Below are 20,284 nucleotides of genomic sequence, written 5' to 3' on the forward strand. Positions count from 1 at the left end.
CTATGGAGCAATGGCAGTGATAATAATTGCCCATCAATAGGACAGGAATAGCTCGCTGGCGGCAGGGCTGCTTGGAGGCTACATCAGATCTTACGGCTGAGCAGTTGCAAGAATATGCTGTACCTGTCAACAAAAAATAGTACTCAACAGCCTGAGCAGGGCAGACAGGGGTGATATGTTTACTTGCAGTATATGATACAGCCATTAGGTGTCTCTTTATGCTGTATAGAGTTCTAGACAGGGTGCGGTCCCTGGTAAATGTGGGGACAATGCTGGAAGTAGAGCTGTGTGGGAACATGTGATTTTGAGTCCACAGTTTGTAGTTTTCTTTAAGGCTTCCCATGTAAGATGGACTTGGATTCCATCTGAGCATTAAGGTGCTACTGGAATACAAATAATAGTATTCTTCACCACCACCAGTAGATACCATGGTAACAAGGAGTGCAATAGAAATACCATTGATAATTAGATGGGTAAGGTAAGGAGGTCTTCATGTGCTGGCATCATTTTGGGAAGTACCCACCAGTGGAGGTGGTGCTTACAGACTTCAGCCAATCATCTGCTTCTGTTGCCATGCTTTAGACAGACCTAACGTTTGGGCCCACAGTATCTGAGCGTGTCATTATCATTTGCTGAGAATCCCCCAATTTGAATGATTTGGAGATTCCCCCAACTAGACAGGATGGGACTTGCAGGTGTCTCCTGCTGTCTGAATGCTTTGGGGGCGATATAAACTTTCCAGACACAAAGTTGCCTCCATGTACAAGTGGATAATTGCCTCTGACTTGTGTCTTCCTGCTGCTGTGCACTGAGAATGAGAGGGCTTTGGGATGGGAGCAGGAAAATGACTTAAACCCACCTATGAAACTAGCTAAAAGGTTGGATCTCACCTCTTCTTTTGAAGTATATGCTGGGGGAGGGACCTGTACCCTCCTCTTAAAGCTGCATGTCTATCCCCCTTCCATGAAGGAGTATTTTGCCCTCCATGGGCAGAGAGACAGTGTCACTTGATCACTGTTAATTTGCAGCTGCAGTTTTGCTTTCCAGCTGATATTTTGCATATGTTAACTAGAAAGCCACCATTAATAAACATCTTAGTGGCACTTTGTCATCTAAGGGTAGTGCAGCCATTACCTCCAATTAAAAGAGGGACAAAGCCAAGAAAGAAACAGGGTAGGAGCCAGCACAGAATTGTTCCTGCTCTCAGGGAAGCGTTGTCCCCATGGAAAGCTACTCAGCCCTGGCAATCTGAGAAAAAGAAACGATGGTGAATATGCTGCCTGTGGCAGCGACCATACTGCAGAGTGTGTGTTCCACAAGCGCATGTGCACACACTCCTTTGCCCATCTCTCCCCCAGCTCTTCTAATGCACCTGACCTGCAGCAGACCCTGCTAGTCCAGTCCTGGGCTCCTCACCCCGCTCTGCCCGTGAACTTCACTGCTGCTCTAGAGCAGTGCTCTGCGGTGAATGGGTGACTAGGAGCAATTTTAAGGGGTTATTCTGACAACAAAGCAGTCTGCCTAGAATAACGATGATTGTATGAATGAGCCGGGGGGAGGGGGGGGCCAAGAGATTCACCTCTGAATTTTAAAAGCCTGATGCCAGGGCCTTGAACGGGCTGAGAGTGATCTGGAAATAGGCAGGCTTCCTGCCCCCTCCCCCACCAAACAAAAATACTTGAGAGTCCCAGTATAAAAACTCCAGCCCTTGAGGCAGGGCTAGATGGATCATGAAGGCCTAGAACTCTTCAGGGCACAGTCTGTGGCAATGAGCCCCCAAGCCTGATTGCGGCTTGGGCTCTGACCCTAGGTGGGGGAGTGGGCTTCAGAGCCTGAGCTGCACATTAAAAGTACTGTCTCCACAGCTATTTTTAGTGTGGAATGCCAGCCCCAGCTTGTCAACCTGCCAGGAAGGCTTACTGCCCTGGGGTGCTGCTGGCTCCATAGACGTACCCAGAGATTCCCACTGTTGGCCTGTGAACTTAGCTCCCATTATCGACCTGTGCAGGTGCATGGTGCCTGTGCAGAATAGCCTGGGTCTGCTGTGTTGGGCAAAGAGAGACAAAGCATCTTCTCATCTGTGGAGATGTGGAATAAAAGAAAGGGACAAAATGTGCCAGGCTAGCACTTAGGGTTTATCATCACTCCTAGTCCTGGCTGGACTGGGAACACTGAGCCATGGAGCAAACAGTGGAGATGGAGCCAATACCAAGGCTGGGCCCAGTTCCAGAACGTGAGCTGATTTGCCCCAGGAGTAGCAAGGGGGAGATGGGGGGGAGAACTGGCACTGATGTGCTCTGCGTGTTTGCTATGGGAGGAAGGTTTAGTGCTGCTGGCCTGCAGGCCAGAATCAGCCGTCTTTCCAGGTGAGACCCTCTCCCACTGTGATCCTGATCCTACAACTCTTCCCACAGCTGTGCAGCTAGCCCTGTTAAGGGTGGCCCACTGGGGTACAGCCTAAGATCCTGGGAAGGGCATGGGAGATGGGCCATCATACTCTGGCAGGGAGCTCCTTCTCTCCAACTAGCACTGGGCTACCCCAGCCCCACATCTGGCCCAGATCTCATGAAGGGTCCTGTTCTGGGTCATGTTCCATCACTTCTTCCCTGCCCCGGCCCCTTGGATTGTTTTGCTCAGTACTTGTAAAAATGAGAGCGTGTTGGCAGGGCCTGGACCCTATCTGAGTGCACACAGGGCTATGCAAGCTTCTGGGTGGGAGGGAGATGGCCTGAAATACTATCTTGCCTCACAGGCTGTGGTTTTAAGGGCATATGTCTGATCCTTCCTCTCTTTTTCTTTCTCATCTCCCCCTTCTCAGTTGCGGGGATGGCCTCTCACTGCTCAGCAGCTGAAGGTATTGCCTGGGCTGCGTGCCACTCCTATTCAAAGATCACCGGGGACGTAGCCACAGGTGCTCATGGCAATGGGATTCAGGCCTTGGAAATGGATTTGCCCAGCAGTCTAGTCCACCACAGTGCCTTGTCCTGCAAAGGAGCTGAGCTCCCCTTCTGGGGTTGGTGCCAGCTCCTCTCCCTTCCAGGTTGATGGTGATGGGAGAGTAGTGGGGGCAGCATGCTGAGACACTGATGGACTGGGACCTCACATTGCATTTGAGTGACCATGTGGCTGATACCCAGGGACTGCCGGGCTCCCGCCTCCCTCAGCTGATTGACACCATGTAGGACCATTAAGGGGTTGTAATAAGAGGTCCTGGAAGAGTCTACCCTATCTGCCCCCAATAAAAAATAAATACAAACACCTACTTTATTCATAAGAGTAAGGGATGAGGAAGCCTGGAAAATAGACTGCATGGAGCAAGATGGTGCTACACTCCCCCTACCTGAGAATGGACGCTGGGACTTAACAGGGCTTTTCCGCCTCTCACATGTAGTGTTGCAACTCGTGCGCGGATGCAGAGATGAGCTCCCATGCACCTCAGCATGTCCCTGTGTTTCAGTCTCTGTGGCCCATTCAAACTGTGGTCTCTGCCGCTTCTGCCAACAAGGGCCAATTAGTGCAGAGCGGGAGGGTGGGTTTTGTTAGTTTCTTTGCTACTTTTCTTGGCGCTGCTCTTGCTCTTGTTCCCCAGCGTGAGCGATGATTTCAGGGTTGTCATGGTGCCCAGGGCAGCAGCACTCTCAGTGCCACTCACCCAGACAAAGCAAAGGGAGTCAGCGAGGAAAAAGCAGCTGCCTGAAGCGCTTTACAGCCAATATCCCATCAAATCCCTACCAGCTCCAGAGCTAGGACAGGGGTAGTCTACCTTATATTACTTACGCAATTCAGATGTGCCCACCCCTTTGCTATCTGTTCCCCTAGTGATCAACAGCACTCTTGGGCATTTGGCAGATGTTTCAGTTGCTGTATGCAGCTTCCACTGGGGTTTTGATATGTAGAAGGAATCTTGTTCACACAGAGAGCTGGGTAAACTGCTCACAGCAAACAGCCTGGGTGCCATTCCCACTGTGAGTTCCATGTGGGCACAGGGTTCTGTGCATGTAGTGCTCATTGCGGAACTGGGGCCTCTGTTGGCAATTTCATCCCCATTTCTGCTTGGGAATCATATGTCAATAGACTTTTTATATTTTAACGTTTGGTCTGTTGTTTGTTGAAATATGTCTCAGCCAATGGGTGGTTCCTAACCTGTTCACCAAGACCATTGCTTCACGGATTTGCTGTTTAGAGTTTCTGCTGTGATTGGGCATGTACGTCACAAGATGGTGTTTCTTCTCCCATGTTCACAAGGAGGCTTGTAGTGCAAATGCTTATTTGCAGTTTTGTGAAAGCAGTCTAGAGTTTTCATTGGAATCCAGCCTCGCTGTTTGTAGTGAGGGCCAGGACCTGGTCGCAGCAACTTCTGAGTAGTCAAAACCTAGTTTGCTCCTTGAGTAGGATGGAGTCCACAGGGGAATGATTTGGTTCGGAATCACATGCTCCATCACCTTGTAAGTGGTGCTCAAGAGGGATATTGACTTATAACTAGAAGGGTGCTCTGCAGGTTTTCCAGGCTTTAGGAGTGCAATGACCTTGGCCTTTCTCCACACATGGGGGGATTTCACCAGTCTCCAGAATGTTGGTGAAAAGCTGCATCATCAATTTCCATACTTGTGGACCTAGGTTATATGGGAATTCAGGACAGATGTCATCTTTTCCCAATGCTTTTCCCAGTTCTGCCTCAACCCCCTTATTTGTGAATGGTGCAGACCATTGCGATGCTGGAGCGCATGGCACTGATACTGCTTTTATCGATTTGGCAGCAGCATATGACACAGTCTGGAAGGACGGCCTGCTACTGAAACTGGCCAAAGTGATCCCCTGTGTGCAGCTTCTCAGGCTGCTGAACACTGTGGTTAGTGGCTGAAGGATGTGTGTATATCTCGGGGGTCTAACCAGCAAGCCATACACTTCGAATAATGGGCTACTACCAAAGGCTCTGTACTTGCTCCAACACCCTCCAATGTATACATGAATGATATGCCTGAAATGATAGTGCAGAAGTTTGCATATGCTGATGATTTGGCACTTGCAACTCAGGCCTATAGCTTTAAAACACTTGCAGTAACCCTTACATCTGACCTGAAGATCCTGGAGCGGTACTTTCAAAAGTGGCAGCTGAGAGTCCAAAGCCGAGCAAATTTGTAGTCTGTACTTCTCATCTTGACAACAGAATCGCACAAAACACTCTGTCCAAGTTTTGTTGGCGTTATGTTGGCTTTGGGTCATATCTCAGTGTTATTCTTGAGCACACATAGACCTTTCGTGACCATGTCATAACATTTCTTCCCAGATCTGGACCTTAGCGTCCAAAATATGAGTGTTAGCATGAAAACCTCCAAGCTTAGTTACCAGCTTGGACCTGGTAATTGCTGCCACCAGCTAGGAATTATACAGTGCCTAGCTCACTGTGGTCTCCCCAAAACCTAGGAATTATACAGTGCCTAGCTCACTGTGGTCTTCCCAAAACCTTCCCTGGGGGACCCCCAGACTCAGATGCCTTGAGTCTTACAACAAAGGGAAATAACCCCCTCCCCTTGTTTCCTTGTTACTTCCTCCCAGGCTCCCCTCCCTGGACAACCCTAGGAGATTCCCTGCTTCCAGTCCTGGAAACACAAGTACCGAGAGATCTAATCTCTCTTCCCCCTCACCCAGAGGGTATGCAAAGTCGGGCTTAGTAAATCTAACACAAAGAGATTTTCCCCCTGACTTCTTCCTCCCACCAATTCCCTGGTGAGCTGCAGACTCAATTCCCTGGAGTCCCCACTAAAGAAAAACTCCAACAGGTCTTAAAAAGAAAGCTTTATATAAAAAGAATGAAAAAAGGACATAAAAGGATCTCTGTATTAAGGTGACAATATACAGGGTCAATTGCTTAAAGGAAAAAAATGAATAAACAGCCTTATCCAAAAAGAATACAATTTAAAACATTCCAGCAACTACACCCATGTAAATACAAAAGAAAACAATATAAACCTATTGTCTTACTATCCTTGTACTTACAACTTGGAAACAGAAGAATAGAAAGCCAGGAGATAGAAAGATCACTCTCAGAGACAAGAAAAGAACAGCACAAGAACAAAGGACTCACACCCAAAACTTCCCTCCACCCAGATTTGAAAAAGTCTTGTTTCCTGATTGGTCCTCTGGTCAGGTGTTTCAGGTTACTGTTGTTACCCCTTTACAGGTAAAAGAACATTAACCCTTAGCTATCTGTTTATGACAGACCACCTCAAGAAAGTAGCCTCTAAAGCGAAGACTTGTGTCAGCATTATTCAGAAGTTAGCAGGAAGAAGCTCGAGGTCAACTGGCCTGGTGCTATGACCCTGGTTCATTCAGCTGCAGAGTATTGTGGACAAGAAGCTGTGGCTAGGCAGCTGAATCAGGTCGTGCGAATCATCACAGGGACTTTAAAATAAACACCTCTGCTGTGGCTTTCTGTGTTGGTAAACACCGACCCTCCAGCTGTCTGCTGAGATATAGCCACAGCATGAGAACCTAAAGGTGCTGAAAGCTGCCCAGACCTTCCCATCCATCAGGTTATGGATGACAAACCTCAACAGTGCTTGAAATCTCAAAAACCACTATGGACCACACGAGACCACTTCATGTCTCTGGATCTGACAAAGGAAGTGCAAAGCATCTGGGCCTCATCTATCATTCCAAACAGTCGCATTATCGCTGATCCAACAAGCTACCTCTCCCAGTTTTGACCTGCCATGCAGACTTTGGATCACACTGAACTGCATCTGAACAACCCATGGAAGATGCAGCCACTTTGATGCACATGTAGAAAGTCAAAGACTCCCCTTTGTGTGACTGTGGTGAGGACATCCAAGCCATCAAACACATCATAACGCTCTGCCCCACATATGGATTCAAAGGTGAATTGGACGATATCCACAGTGTCACAGTTGAGGCCTTGAAATGGTTTATGGACCTATTACTGCATCTATAGACTGTTCCTCTGCAGATGCCATACATGTGAGAGAGACAAATACGTGCAAGAGTGTTTATGGCAGTCTTTCAGTGAACTTCCTTGTGAACAAATGCTGCTCACACAGACATCTGCAGAAAGTGGATAAGGAGCTGGGAATACTGTCCAAGCAAGTTCTTGGATTGCATTTGTTTTTTCCTACAATATTCACCCAGCTCTGGTAACAATCACAAGCTTGCTTTGCTGCTGCCAAACGTACTGCTGAGCAACTGAATTCCTCCTTGTGCTATGGAGCCTTCGCGGCTATTGGCAATCCTGAGTTTAGAGACGGTGTGGGGTGAGGGGAAAGGAGATCAATGATGAAAAGGTTAACCTAGGGTGCTGTTTACCCCTTTCTGGGGGAAATATTGAAAGCCTTTGTGGGGGGCTGATGAGCTAAGAAAGGAGGGTGAGAGTTAGATTGAAAATCTAAAGCTTGTGGGGTTTGGATTTCCAATGCCCTGTGTGTGTCTTTGACACTGAAGGTCTCATTTCTTATGCTTTGTAGTTCCTTCTTTCTCTTCCCTTGCTCTCTCTGGCTGCCTGGGGATGGGAATGTGGAATGCTGAATGGTGCATTAAAGAGACAGGAAGGAAAGCCCATGTCTTTTTAAAACTCATAATGTCCAGGGAATTTCAATCGGCATCCAAGCCTATTTCTAGCCAACAGAATAACGGTGCAGGATTTGAATCTTCCGGCCCGCCTCCCTGGGCACTGCTTCCTCCTTCTGTCCCTCCCTCTCTCTCTGTACAGTAGCTTCTCTCCTGGCTGAATCTCTCTGCCCAGCAGCTCTGTGCTGCGAGGAGCCACTTATGGATCTGACGGGAAGGGTTCTCTCCAGGGCTGGGGGCACTCTATGTTATAGCTGAGTGTGCAAGGGGGCTGGCCCACAGATTTCCCCTGCCCTGCCCATCATGCCATTATTGGATTTTTTCTGGGCTTGCTTCAAAAAAGCAAAGGTAAGAAACTGTCCATTTAAATCTTGTCCAGTCTTTCAGATTCCCTGTCAGCTGCCAGGAAAGAGGTCTGAAGGGATGGTTGGGGGGTGTCTTGCAGTGCCTGAGTTTGGGTATTGGTGTGCTCCAGGGCATCTGTACGCATGTGTGCACACATACACTATATGATTAAATGCAGATACAGTACACACAGATTCATATGTGTGCTGTAGGGAGAGACACATGCACTATAGCCAAATTTTCAAAAGTGCTTAGCACTCAACAGCTTCCACAGAGAAGAATGAGAGGTGCTGGGTGCTGACTGTGTGTGGATAGATGCAGATATTCTACACATAGCCATATGCACTTTATGGATTGCATGCATGTGTGGTTACTCTATGCAGGCATGCACACACTGAATGGATAGATCCAGGTATTCAGGCATTTGTACAGACACACTCACATTCAGTAATCAAGTTGCATGACAAGTCATATATAGAGATCTCTGTCACAGACAGGTCCGATCTGCCTACGACTTGGCTTTATCCCCCCGTGTCCATTCCTGATTTGGTATCAGATGCTCTGAAGCATGATCCCATTTCTGCGGTCTTCTTTGTCCCCGGATTAGGCAAACTTTTCCCTCCGTTTTCTTTAATGGAAAAACCTTGGCTAATTTCTGATAGTTGGAGGAGATCTCTTCCTTGCCCATCCCCTAATTTTGGATATTAATATAGAAAATTACTGAGTCTCTCTCTCTCTCTCTCTCTCCTGTATCACATTGGTTGCAGTCACTCACATTCCCCCCACCCCCTGGGAGATCCCAGACAAATACTCTCTTTATGGATAGAGTCAGAGCCACACGTACACTCTCTAACAGTGCAAACATCTGTGAATCATTTATGGATGCAAACCCTAAGTTGCCCCCTTGGAACAGGTGAAGACACACTAAATGTTTGTGCACTCAGCTCCCTCTTCAGAGAAACTGTGACTCTGAATTCCCCTATGTCTTGTTTATACTGTGCAATGTTCTGTAGTTTCATTTTCTTCCTCTAAGTCCTGTCTGAGCAGCACCTCAAGTTTTCAGTGGACAGCTGGGTGGATGGCACAGAAGGAAGTTTAGGGGCATGGCCCCATGCCATGTGTACCACAGCAGTTAGGGGCAGAATCTGATTTGCAACACAGAGGTATAAATCTGGTATAACTCAGTGACTACAATTAGAATTACGCTAGAGTAGCTGATGCCACAATCTGGCCCTTAATTTTTAATTTCCTATGGCAACATTTCTTATGGCGGGTGGCAGTTTTGGTTTGGGTTTAGCTCTTCATCTGTCTCTTTAGCCCAGCTTTGTCTCTCCAAGGGTGGCCATTGTGGTGTTAGATAGGCTGTATTGCTGCAATAGGATGACAGGTCTGTATGAGAAGTGATGGGGATACTGTTGGCGCAGGTTACAGAGGTTTCCAACTGCTTGTGGGATACACTAAAATTTTTTCCAGCCAGCACCTTATAGCAGGTAGTGCCTATGTCAAGATAAAATGCACACACTACACCTACTACCTCCGAGGTAGTTAGCGGAGTTGAAGGTAACAATGATCTTTGTAGAATTTATTAACGATACTTTACAATTTCTTAGTCCTCTAAAGGGCTCTACAGACACGCATTAATCCTGTAGAGCTAAGTAGTCGTATCCCATTTTACAGATGGAGAAACTGAGACTCATTAAAGCAAAGTGATTTATCGTATGACCACACAGTGGGCTTGTGTCAGAGCTGGTTGTTCTTGCAATAGAAACATGTTTCTCCTAGATGTCAAACCAGAAATAGTATAAACAGCCTTACTAGAAGTCTTCCTATGCCAGCAACTTGTGGGAATGTTCTGCTGTCTTCCTTGGAGGAATAAGATGCCATATCACTTCATCCTTTTATTGCAGAATTCAGCTGAAATAGCGCATCAAAGGCCCAATCCTGTACAATGTTGAGCTACTTGTGCTGTTTAATCACCAGAGTCCCAGGTATTGTTTGTGCTTTGACTGGAGGAATCCTGACCTCACATCACACTTTCATGATGGCTGAACCCTTCTGGTGTGCTTGTTTGTGCAAATATTCACACAAGTATTTGCATCACGGTCTCTTTCTGCAGACATTTGTGCAAACCACACTTCACTTGCCTGAGTGTTGGCAGCAGTCAGGTTAGAGGGGCCACGATTACCATCAAGTGAATTCGCTTTATCTGAAGAGTATTCTCAGAATCTCTGTTTCTGCCTTCTCACAGCTCTAGGGAGTGGTTGATATTTTAAATATAAACCAACCCAGGCTCTTGAGGACCACCCGATGTGGTCTAACCACTAATTTATATGGGTCTGTTTCATTACTGTGGTGATCTCTTGCTGGCCTCAGAAACTTCATTACCTGTCAGGAACCTGAGTGTAGGCGCATGCCCTGGCTTCACGGGAGGCAGAGCAGGACTCTGGGGAACTTGTGCCCTAGGAATTGATTTAGATAAAACCATTAGGTCAGAGGTGGCTAACCTGAGCCTGAGAAGGAGCCAGAATTTACCAATGTACATTGCCAAAGAGCCACAGTAATACATCAGCAGCCCCCCGCATCAGCTTCTCCCCATCTCCACTCCCAGCGCCTCCCACCCACCAGCAGCCCTGCTCATCAGTGCCGTCACCTCCCTCCCTGCACCTTCCGATCAGCTGTTTCGTGGCCTGCAGGAGGCTCGGTGGGGGAGGGGGAAGGAGCGAGGGCACGGCAGGCTCAGGAGAGGGGGTGGGAAGGGGTGGAGTGGGGACAGGACCTGTGGCAGAGCCAGGGGTAGAGCAATGAGCACTCCTCGGCACATTGGAAAGTTGGCGCCTGTAGCTCCAGCCCCGGAGTTGGTGCCTATGCAAGGAGCTGCATATTAACTTCTGAAGAGCTGCATGTGGCTTCGGAGCCACAGGTTGGCCACCCCTGCCCTAATAGGTGTAAGTAGAACCCCTTCCACGGTCTCTGCAGGGTGTATATTGGGAGGTGGAACAGAATTTCCCAATTAAGGAATTTGTCCAGGACCCTGTGGCCAGCACACCACTTCTGAGCTCCGGCCTTCAGTTTGCTGTCATGATAAATGAGCGCCTCTGACTGAGGGTGATGCTTTTGGATGCTTCCTTGCTAGTTCAGCTCCTGAGGTTTGCTTTGAACCTGGAGTGGCACAAAGCCTGCCAACAAAGAAGCTAGGATTTGTGAAGGGATCACTGTTAGACACTGCAAGTGCCTACTCCCAAACTCAGGGCCTATACATCCCCTTTGGACATGTTTTTCTGTCCTCGGGTGCAATCTAAACTTCCTTTCACCCCTTGCAGGGGATGACCTTGGGGGGGGAGGGGGAAGTTTTTTTCTTTTCTTTCCCTCACCTCCATCTTTGCCCTTCTTGGGTTCACAGCCGCCCAAGCCCTCTTCTCTCCCCTGTCCCTATCCCACAACAATAAGTCGTACTTGATTTGCAACAAGTTTCAATCTAAAAATACTGAGCAACCTCCTTAAAATTTAGTAGCCTGGCGGTTCTCAGGAGATGGTAGCTGGGTAAGTGCTGCTCCTGGGCCGTGCCATTGCTGCGGGCTCCTTACAGGACAGGAGAAGAGGAGGCCAGTTCTGGGAACAGCTGTGCTTTCAGATAGCAGAAGTGACAGAGGACACCACCTCTTTCTCAATATTTCTAACAAGAAACGCTGAGGGTCTGGAACAGGCAGTAGGGCTAAGGCTCTCTTGGTTTCATCTCATTTTCCCTGGTCCCAGGAGTCATTTATGCTGTATTTTTTCTAACAAGTAACCAAGCAACAGAAGAATCCCTAGAAATTCACTAACATGGAAAAAATGCACTGGGTTCCAAGGATAGAATTGTAACCCCTTTGTGTTGAGAGATGGAGCAGGAGCTGGTTGGAAGATTGCAGGAGAAAGGGGCAGGAGAAGCCAGGGAACATTTGGAAGAGGGATCCTCCCAAGGTTGGAATAGCTTCATGCTTATTAGATCCTAAGGGACTGTTCTTCCCTTTTCATTGCTGTACACTGTTCAGCTAACTACCATGCCATACCCAGAGCTGACTGCATTTCAATGTGGGGGCTAAGTGATTAGTGTGTGTGTTTGGCTGGCTGAAGCTTGTAAAGCTTGTGGGATCATTTGAGATGAAAGAAGCTGTAGATGCCCTGGTGCTTAACTAACCATCCAGACCTTTTCAGCTTTGACTATTATTAATTCCTCTGGACCGCTATAGCAATGGTGCTGCTTCTGCGTGGGCTTTCCCTGGCTGCGCAAGATAGGATAGAAGTAAACAGGCTAGTGACAGCAAATCTTGTCCAATTTCTCACCAGGGAGGGAAAGATTCAGAAATCCCCAATAAATCCAAAGACCCCTGTAACCCAGCTGTGCAAGCCCAAGCACACACGGGCACAGCCCTTTTCTGGAAACCCAGCGATAACCCCATGCTCACATCCTCCATGTCACCGTGCTCCTTCTTGAATTTGCTGAGCCCAGCTCTTGCTGCGAGCAGCACAGCAGACGCGAAGGGGTTAAGCACCTCTTCCTGTGTGCTGTCCCCAAGCCCCAGTGCCCCAGACAGGAAGAAGGGTCCCTGCTGGTTTGTGGGAAAGTCAGACTCACCAGAATGTAACATTCCTAACATTATCCCCAAGGCCCTGCAAGCACATCTGGTGTGATTTGGCCTGGGCCTCCTACTGTGATGAACTGTGTGTGTGTGTTTGGGGAGGGGGGGTCACTTTGTGAGAATATGTGGGGATCCTAAAGGGACTGGGCATGGGTGGGCTTTGGTGCCTCCTGGCTCAAGCCTTCCAACCCAGTGGAAGGAATGGTCATTGGGATTTCTCTCTCTCATGCCTTAGGGCAGTGTCATGGGTTCCCCCACCCCCTACGGGCAGTACCATGGGCAGTGTCAAGGGTTCCCCTCCCATCCCCCTGTACCTGCGGCACCCCCCATTGGTTCCCTCCCACACACCTTGCTCTGTGCCTGGGGTATCTCAGGCAGAGTCATGCCATTTTGGGTCATCTCTTTTGTTCTGATGAGATTTAGTTACATTTATTTATGCCTGCAGAAAGCCTCCAGCAATGAAAGGGAAGCACGGCCTGGGCTCTTTGTGCCAGTGCCAGGGGCATCCGCCCAGCAGCTCTGAGGGATGTGAGAAAGCAGCATGCTGCACTCACTCACTGTGGGCCCCTTCATCATCAAAGAGGCTGCTGCATTTCTAACAAAGCTGAGAGAATGGAATGCAGGCAAAGCTTCTCCAAGAACTGAGCCCAGCAAAGGAGCCTGGGCTGTGTTTTCCTTTCTTTTCTATTATTTTTTTTATCCCTGGCTCTTTGTGCTTGGAGACTCCATTCTGCCCGCCACTTCCAGAGCCTGCTAATGCGATTAAAATGTGGACATCCCCTGCTCACCAACTGCTGCTTGCACAGTTCCCTGGGCATCATGAGATATGCCCTGTGAGAGGCCTAACATTTCCTCTGTGGCAGTAGGGGCCAGTCTACACTGGCGACATTTTATAACCACTCTGAAAGCCAGTTGGAGCCCTAGTGAAGACCTGGTTGAAGGTGGCCTGACCACTTTTTACTGAAATGGTTTCAAAACCACCTACAAGATCTGGTGAAAGTCAGGTGTGTGTATGCTGGGAGACATGGGGGGAAGAGACCCAAAATCCCCAGGGGAGATTTTGTACACTGTGCCAAGTGCACCACAGACACTCATGAAGAAAAGTCCCCTTCCCCAAAGAGCTGGCATCCCAAAGAGTGGTATGCTAAGGACTTTCTCCCCCTCCCAGCTCTGCTTCCTCATCCACTGGCTTCTGCAGCAAATCCTCATCCTGTGCTGGTGACCTTGGCCTGGAAACAATCAGGACATCAGCTTCAGCTTTGGTTTGGGTGTGTGTGAACTTTTGAAGTGCTCATAAAAGCTGCCAAGTGAGGGTCTTGGAGGCTGATGTTCTGTGTACAGCCCAGGACAGGAAGAGTATGAGCAGTGGCTGGACAAGCACCTCTAGCCATGACACTCCTCAGCCTGACTCTGAGGGCTGGAAGTGTCCACAATAATCTGGGCTGAGGCCCAACAAACTCTTTTCAGACAGTCCCTCAAACCGCCATCAGATAGCAATAAATATTACAACATTTAGTTCTTCACTGTGGGATTCATGAGAGAGTAGGTGGGCTGGCTAAGAGTGAGAGTAGGGACTTGGTTAGTTCTGTTTGAGGGCCCCAGGTTTGACTCCAGGGGAGTTAGGTCCAGAGGTGAGTGTTTGGAGTCAGGGATTAATTGAGTCCCAAGGCTCTAGCTGTGTTGAAATTTCCTTACGATGAAAACTGGAAGGGAAAAGGGCTCCTTAAATAGTTCAGTCCAAGCGTGCAAGGCTTGGTGGCTCAGTAGCCAAATATCCAGGATGGTTCTTCATTACATTCCAGGTGTTACTTACTCATTTAGCACAGAGGGGTTTGGCATGGACATTGCACCCTTTTCCCATGTGGGGTGACCCTGGTTCTGCTCCCAGGGAAGAGATGTAATGCAGTGGCTCCCAGGCACTGCTTTCTGCCCAGCACCAGTATTTCAGGCTTTGGGACTGCTACTCTAGCAGGCTACCATTCTTTCCGAGTTTGTCCCATGGGACTAACTTGTGCATCATGCAGTGTGGTGACGTTCTGACCCAAAGCCAGGATAGTGTATTGGAACAGGACATGGTTTTTCATGGGCTGTAAAAGTGGCCTAGGGATTCATGAATGTCCTGCAAGCCCTGCTCTGTGGGACAGGATCTCCTGAGAAATGTTGTGGCGTGTGGCATCTTATACTCTTGTCTTCCACTTTCCATGTCTGCATCACCACTGCTTGCCTTCTGCCCATCTATGTACTCTTGCCTACAGTGCAGCATGAGCTTCTTGCAAGAGAGAGCTGGGATTTGGAGCAGCCCAACTTCTGTTGTGGGTTAGAGCAGGTACAACTGAGTGGGATGCGATGGGCACTGACTGGAGTAGCTGAGGTCTTAGTGTGGTAAACTGAGAGCTTTGAGCAGAAAGTTTAGTAACCACTAGGGTGATGCACTCTGGAGCGGGTGGGTGGGACTGTGGGGGCGTGTGTTTCCTATGGCCCTTTAGTGGCTGGGCTAAGCCAGGGTCTTATAAGTTTATGATGCTCTTACCCTTCACTGGTGGGAAGCCAGAAGAGAGTGTGCGAGCTACTCCAGCTGCCATGTGGCTGCTACCTGGGAAAGACTGGAGGCCTGTGTTGACAGAGGGGAGAGATATGTATTGTATTCGAAGTGTTGCGTCCATGTGGTTCAGCTGGTGACTGGTATCTCAGCCTGTGGCCATGGTGTGTGTCTCTTTACTAACAGATCCCTGCCTACCAGCACATCACAGAGACAATCTGCAAGCGTGCCCAGGAAGTGACTAAAATGCTGTGGAATGAGGGACCAGGGTGGGGGAGTCACCTGAGGATCCGGCTCTGGGTTTGGAGTACAGAGAATGGGGTTTTTGACAGAGCCTGTGTGAGTGCAATGTCTGGGGCACCAAAAGCCCTGGCAGGAGGAGCCAGGCAGTGTCTCTGGTTGGATAGTCATATTTTCAGGGAGCAGGTGGAGATTGCAAAGGCAGCATGCAGGAGAGAAGCTGGCTGCAGCAGCTCTGGGGAGGATGGGAGATTTGCAGAACCCTGCAAGCTGCAGCAAGAGCACAGCTGCATACAATATGGCTCACAAGCGGCACCCAGAGGCCGGAGAGACTCAGAGCAGATGGGGCTTGTGTCTTAGTTCAGAGCAATATACCACATCCTTCCTCTCTCTTTTTCACTCCCTGGCTCCAAATCTAATGGTCTCTGTCTATTTGTGTTTCCATCTTAGGGCTAGCCTATGTCAGAAAGGCTTTGCCAGTAGCTGTAGCCCCCTAGTGGAGACTCTGTACTGGCCAAAGGAGTTCTTTTGCTGGTACAGTTAAGCTGGCATAGCTATGTCGGGGGTAGCCTGACACTTCGAACTGGCACAGCTATGCTTGAAAAACTTGGTAGCGTACACCTGGCCGTAGAATCGTGATGGGGTTGGAAAGAACCTCTAAGACAAGGGTCCACTTCCCAAATCGTCTCCCCCCTGCTGCTCCCCTCTGTTTTGCAAGTCTCTTCACTTGCTTTCTCTGTATGGCTCATTCATCTCTAAGTTCAGCTCCATGCTCTCTGCTGCTACTTTTCCACAGTAGGGGAGTACGGGGGAGGAGGATCCCATGAGGTGATGGAAACACTCTTGGTGGAAATTTTGCAGGCAAATCTCATCGTAATTTTGAGACGTGAAATTGAACGTAAGGTTCTATAGTCCCAAATCAGGTGTGTTCCATTCTCCATAGTTCTGCCAATGTATCGGGCCCTGTTTATTTTTTACTAATGCACTAGAATCAATGGAAATATTTGTGAAATATCTGTCCTGTCCCTCATTTTATTGTCATTGACTTGAGAAGGAAAATGGTGCTTCCATCCCCAGTGTTTCTCCCCGTTAATGGTGAATGTGTTGAGCATCTCCCGTGTGCTTGACTCCACGATGCCTGGGGGAGGTAGTCATTGGCCCGGGGGCCCCATATCTCCTCCTGCCCTTCTGAAATTCTATTCCTTTTGTATTTGCCTGCTGAAATGATTCTGCTCTATATGAAATGTTGCCTTCTGCAATTTGTTTTCCTTCATGTGCTGGCATCTTCTATCTGCGTTCAGATCTTGTGGGCGTTTGTTACCCGCTGTAGCAAAAGCTAGTTAATGAAACCCTGCTTCTATTACAGCACGTCCTTGGGGATCCTTTCCTTAGCTTACTTCCCCCCAACACCACTTCATTCCATCATGTAGACTCAGTTGATAATCTGATCCAGGATCCAAGCTGCCATCATCTGGAAGAGCTTTAGTTGGGTTTGCATGATGAAGACACAGAAATTTTAGGCGTCATGACCAGGAATATAAGAGATTGTAAAATGATTTATTTTTGTTTTGTTTTGTTTTGTTTTTACAGTGTTTCACATTACTGGAGGATAAAAGGGACACAGGTAAGTGGAGATGGCATGTTCCGTTTTTATCAGCAAGAATATATTAATTGTTGCCTCTAGATCTGTGTTTTGGTGACGGGGCTACCAAGTTATACACAGAGTCATATAATCATGGGTGTCCTTCCCTTTCCAATGCAGTGACTTGGGGTATTAGACTAGTGTTGCTGGGTTTTTAGTCTCCCTGCAAGTCTCTGGTTTCCCTGTCAAGCTCTTTCTTCCACTCCCTTGGTCTGTTTCTCCACTCACCTCTGTGCCTTAGCATAGTGGACCAGATTTGAAGGTTTTGTTATAAAGGTGACGGACATCTCAAGCACAAAGCACTATGGAAGTGCTGGAGAACCTGTGTGCATCAGCATCCCTTCTTGTTATCCCAGACTATGCCTGTCCCCTCCCACCCGCCTGGGCCCTGCACCCCATGCCCTCCCTAAGATAAAAGATTGGTTTGCCTATAAATTTGCTTTAATTGTCAGCAAAATGGGTGTAATCCCTTCCATTTTGTGCAAGGGGAAATCCTGATTTTAGAAGCAGGAATGGAGAAGTGGCCCCTCTCTTATTTGTACTGCTGTATCTGCAGAAACACACAGAACTATTTTAAAGTGTTAACTCTGCCTTGGTCAGCAAATGTGTGCTCCTCTTTCTTTCTCTTCTCTGTGTTCTACTCTGGTTCTGTTTTTATTGGAGATATGCTGAGTGAACATACTCCCTCAGCTTACAGTGTACAGCATCAGTGACAACTTCCTCACTTTGGCATTGGAGTGAGTGCATTTGGCAAACTGTGTGGGGTGGTGATCAGGGATCAGGAGCTGCGAACCTGAAGCCAGGACCCCTAAATTCTGTTTGTGGCTCTGCCACTGGTTGTGTGTGACCTAAGACAAGTCACTTTGCTTTGAGCTTAAACTTCCCCATGTGAATAATAGGTTTGGCAAGGATGGACTTGCTATAATGTGTTTTGAGGCCCTTGGATGGACAGCACTAGAGAAGGGCCAAATATTCAGTGTTAGTGTATTGTATTGTCATTCACGGGGTCCTGATGTGAGAGAGACACTGACAGACCAGAGGGGATTCTGAAGTGGGTAACCAATGATGATTAAGGACTTGGAGTTAGCAACCTACTGTATAAGAGAAGGTTAAAAGGACAAAGGAGGCGTGTTCATTTGGGGATTTTCCTGTTTGGGCTGGGTGAAGGAGTGGGTGTCTATGGGAACCTTTAGAGTGGCCAGTTTACAACCTTGGCTTAGTGGAACCCTGAGTTCTCATAATGAGGCCTAGATTGGGCTATCCGAGAGGAAGGGGGCGAGTCACAGATCCTAGGCTGCTTTGGGGGACTTAGAAAGGCATCTTAAGAGGCATCAGCTCCTCACTGCTGCTCCTGGTGCCTTTGCTGAAGCAGTGGCCAGGAAGCAGCTGTTATCAGTGTGAGTTTACAATCAGTGTTTGCTTCTATTTGCACCAGTGGGCATCAGGGCTCTCTCTGATGCAAATAATGTATTGCTTCCCAGGTAATGGGAGACACGTGCCTCTTCTCATAGTTAGGGCTTTAAATGACATTGAGTTTGTTTACAAGAGCTTTGCCTTGCCCAGGTGCTGCGCAGATACTAGTGAATGTTTGTTCAGTGACTGATAGACTAGGCTTAGTGAGGGGCTCCAGTGCATTGCCACTGTTCACACCTCATTCTGCTGTCTGCACCTTAACCCGCCATGGGGCTTGGACTGTGCATGAGCAGAAGCAGCCTGCAGAGCTGCAAGGCGGCTAGAGCATGCCAGCCGAGACCCTTGAGGAGTTAGGGCTTGATCCTGCCAGATACTGAGCACCCTCACCTCCTTTGACTTAAATGGGAGTTGGTAATGCCCAGCACCTCATGGGAAGTCTTCAGCACCTTAAAGGCTGAGGGCCTCACCTTGGTAAACCAATACTGCTGCCCAAAAATATTGAGAGCCATCATTCAAGGCCCAATTCTGCGTTCCTTGCACACCCAAAATTCCTTCTGGAGTAACTGGGCTTTTTGAGTGTGCCAGGCGTTAGCCGCTCAGGCTAAAGGCATGTAACACTCTGTGCTGATGGATAGCAGGTGCGAGGAAATGCACTGTGATCACACTCTGCACTGATTTTAAAGTCCACTGATGCCAAGGAACAGCCCAGCTGTCAGTAGCTCTATGGCTGAGATGTACATTTTGTTATCATACCTGCTTCTTTTACTTTGCCCGGTTTGCAATTTAAAAAAAATCTCTCTTTTCTGACATGAGCCTGTTTGGCAGCATTTGCCCTGGGGATAGTTGGAACTGTAATTCTCCACTAGTGCAGCTGGGAGCAAGGTTGAGTGCAGACAAAGTGTGGGAGTTTTACCATCAAGTTCTCCAAACCGGCTAGGGTGAAAACACCTGCCCCTTATCTGCAGCTTCCACCTTTGCTCCCACCTATGGAGCTGTGCTGAGGGAAAATGACAGTTCAGGGATTTTTCTGGGAGTAGATGTAGCTGTTGGCTCTGTCTGCACGGTGTGTTACAAGCCCTCTGCCGCATGGGAATTCCGAGAACAAGGCTGGCACAAGCCCCCTCCTTTCCTTGTGGTTTCCTCAGACGAGGTCAGTTTTAGCAGCCCTGGAAATAGTTACAGGGGCCCTGAAGCATCCTGAGGCCACATTCTCTCCTCTTTTCTTGACATAGAAAAGGTCAAGAGAAATCCCTTTAAATAATTATCCCTGGGCAGCAACAGAAAAGGGGAGGAGGAGGAAGGACTGGAGTCTGTTCCAGAGTGAAACAGGAAACACATTACTGTTGCTAGCTTATGGCATGTGTGTGGGGATCTCCAAGGTAGTTTTCATAACTGGAGGGCAATGACCTTGGTCGTTTTTCAGCCACTAAAAGATTAGATTTAGCTCTGAGCCCTAGCCGGTTGAAAGCTTCTGGTAACAAGGGGTGCTTTGTGAATGGGACTGGAGCATAATCCTGGGTGGTCTCTCTTCACCCTTTCACTGGGGAGATTAACAACATGAATCTTGAGAGCTTGTTAACGAAGGTTAAAGAGCCATGTGTGCAAGTGAAAGGGCCAGCGAGATATTTTGCCCCAGCAAACAAATCACATCCACAATTAAGACTTTTAGGGGAGGGGAAGGATGATACTGGTATTTCTCGGTTAAAGACGTCTATAGAATTAGGGCTTCCTGGCAAATATGTAGTTAAACTAGAAAAGCACTATCTTTAATTTCACAGTCCTCCAGCTCTGCAGCTTCCCTGCCATCTCTATGCCTGCCAGGCCTGTTCAGTTCCAGGCTGCAGCCTGGAACTGGCCACTAGAGGGACACTAATGAGGAGCTGCACAAAGTCTTTGGATCAAAAC

General features: G+C 48.3%; 1 protein-coding gene across 9 annotated transcripts in view; it reads left to right on the plus strand.

Annotated features, from left to right (window-relative positions):
* STARD8 (StAR related lipid transfer domain containing 8) overlaps positions 1-20,284 on the plus strand; it is a 149,473-nt gene that overhangs the window by 18,913 nt on the left and 110,276 nt on the right. For 3 of the 9 annotated variants that reach the window (XM_050964590.1, XM_050964591.1, XM_050964600.1), the window contains one exon: positions 16,915-16,948. The exons of 3 other annotated variants lie outside the window; for them this stretch is intronic. In XM_050964590.1, coding sequence (XP_050820547.1) covers positions 16,915-16,948 — 34 coding nt within the window. Of the gene's footprint in view, positions 1-7,730; positions 7,930-11,800; positions 11,887-16,230; positions 16,248-16,914; positions 16,949-20,284 lie in introns of those variants that run through there. 3 more of the 9 variants (XM_050964595.1, XM_050964601.1, XM_050964602.1) reach the window with 3 other exon arrangements.

Source organism: Gopherus flavomarginatus, chromosome 8 (genome assembly GCF_025201925.1).
Source record: "Gopherus flavomarginatus isolate rGopFla2 chromosome 8, rGopFla2.mat.asm, whole genome shotgun sequence".
In the NCBI taxonomy this organism is placed as follows: Eukaryota; Metazoa; Chordata; order Testudines; family Testudinidae; genus Gopherus; species Gopherus flavomarginatus.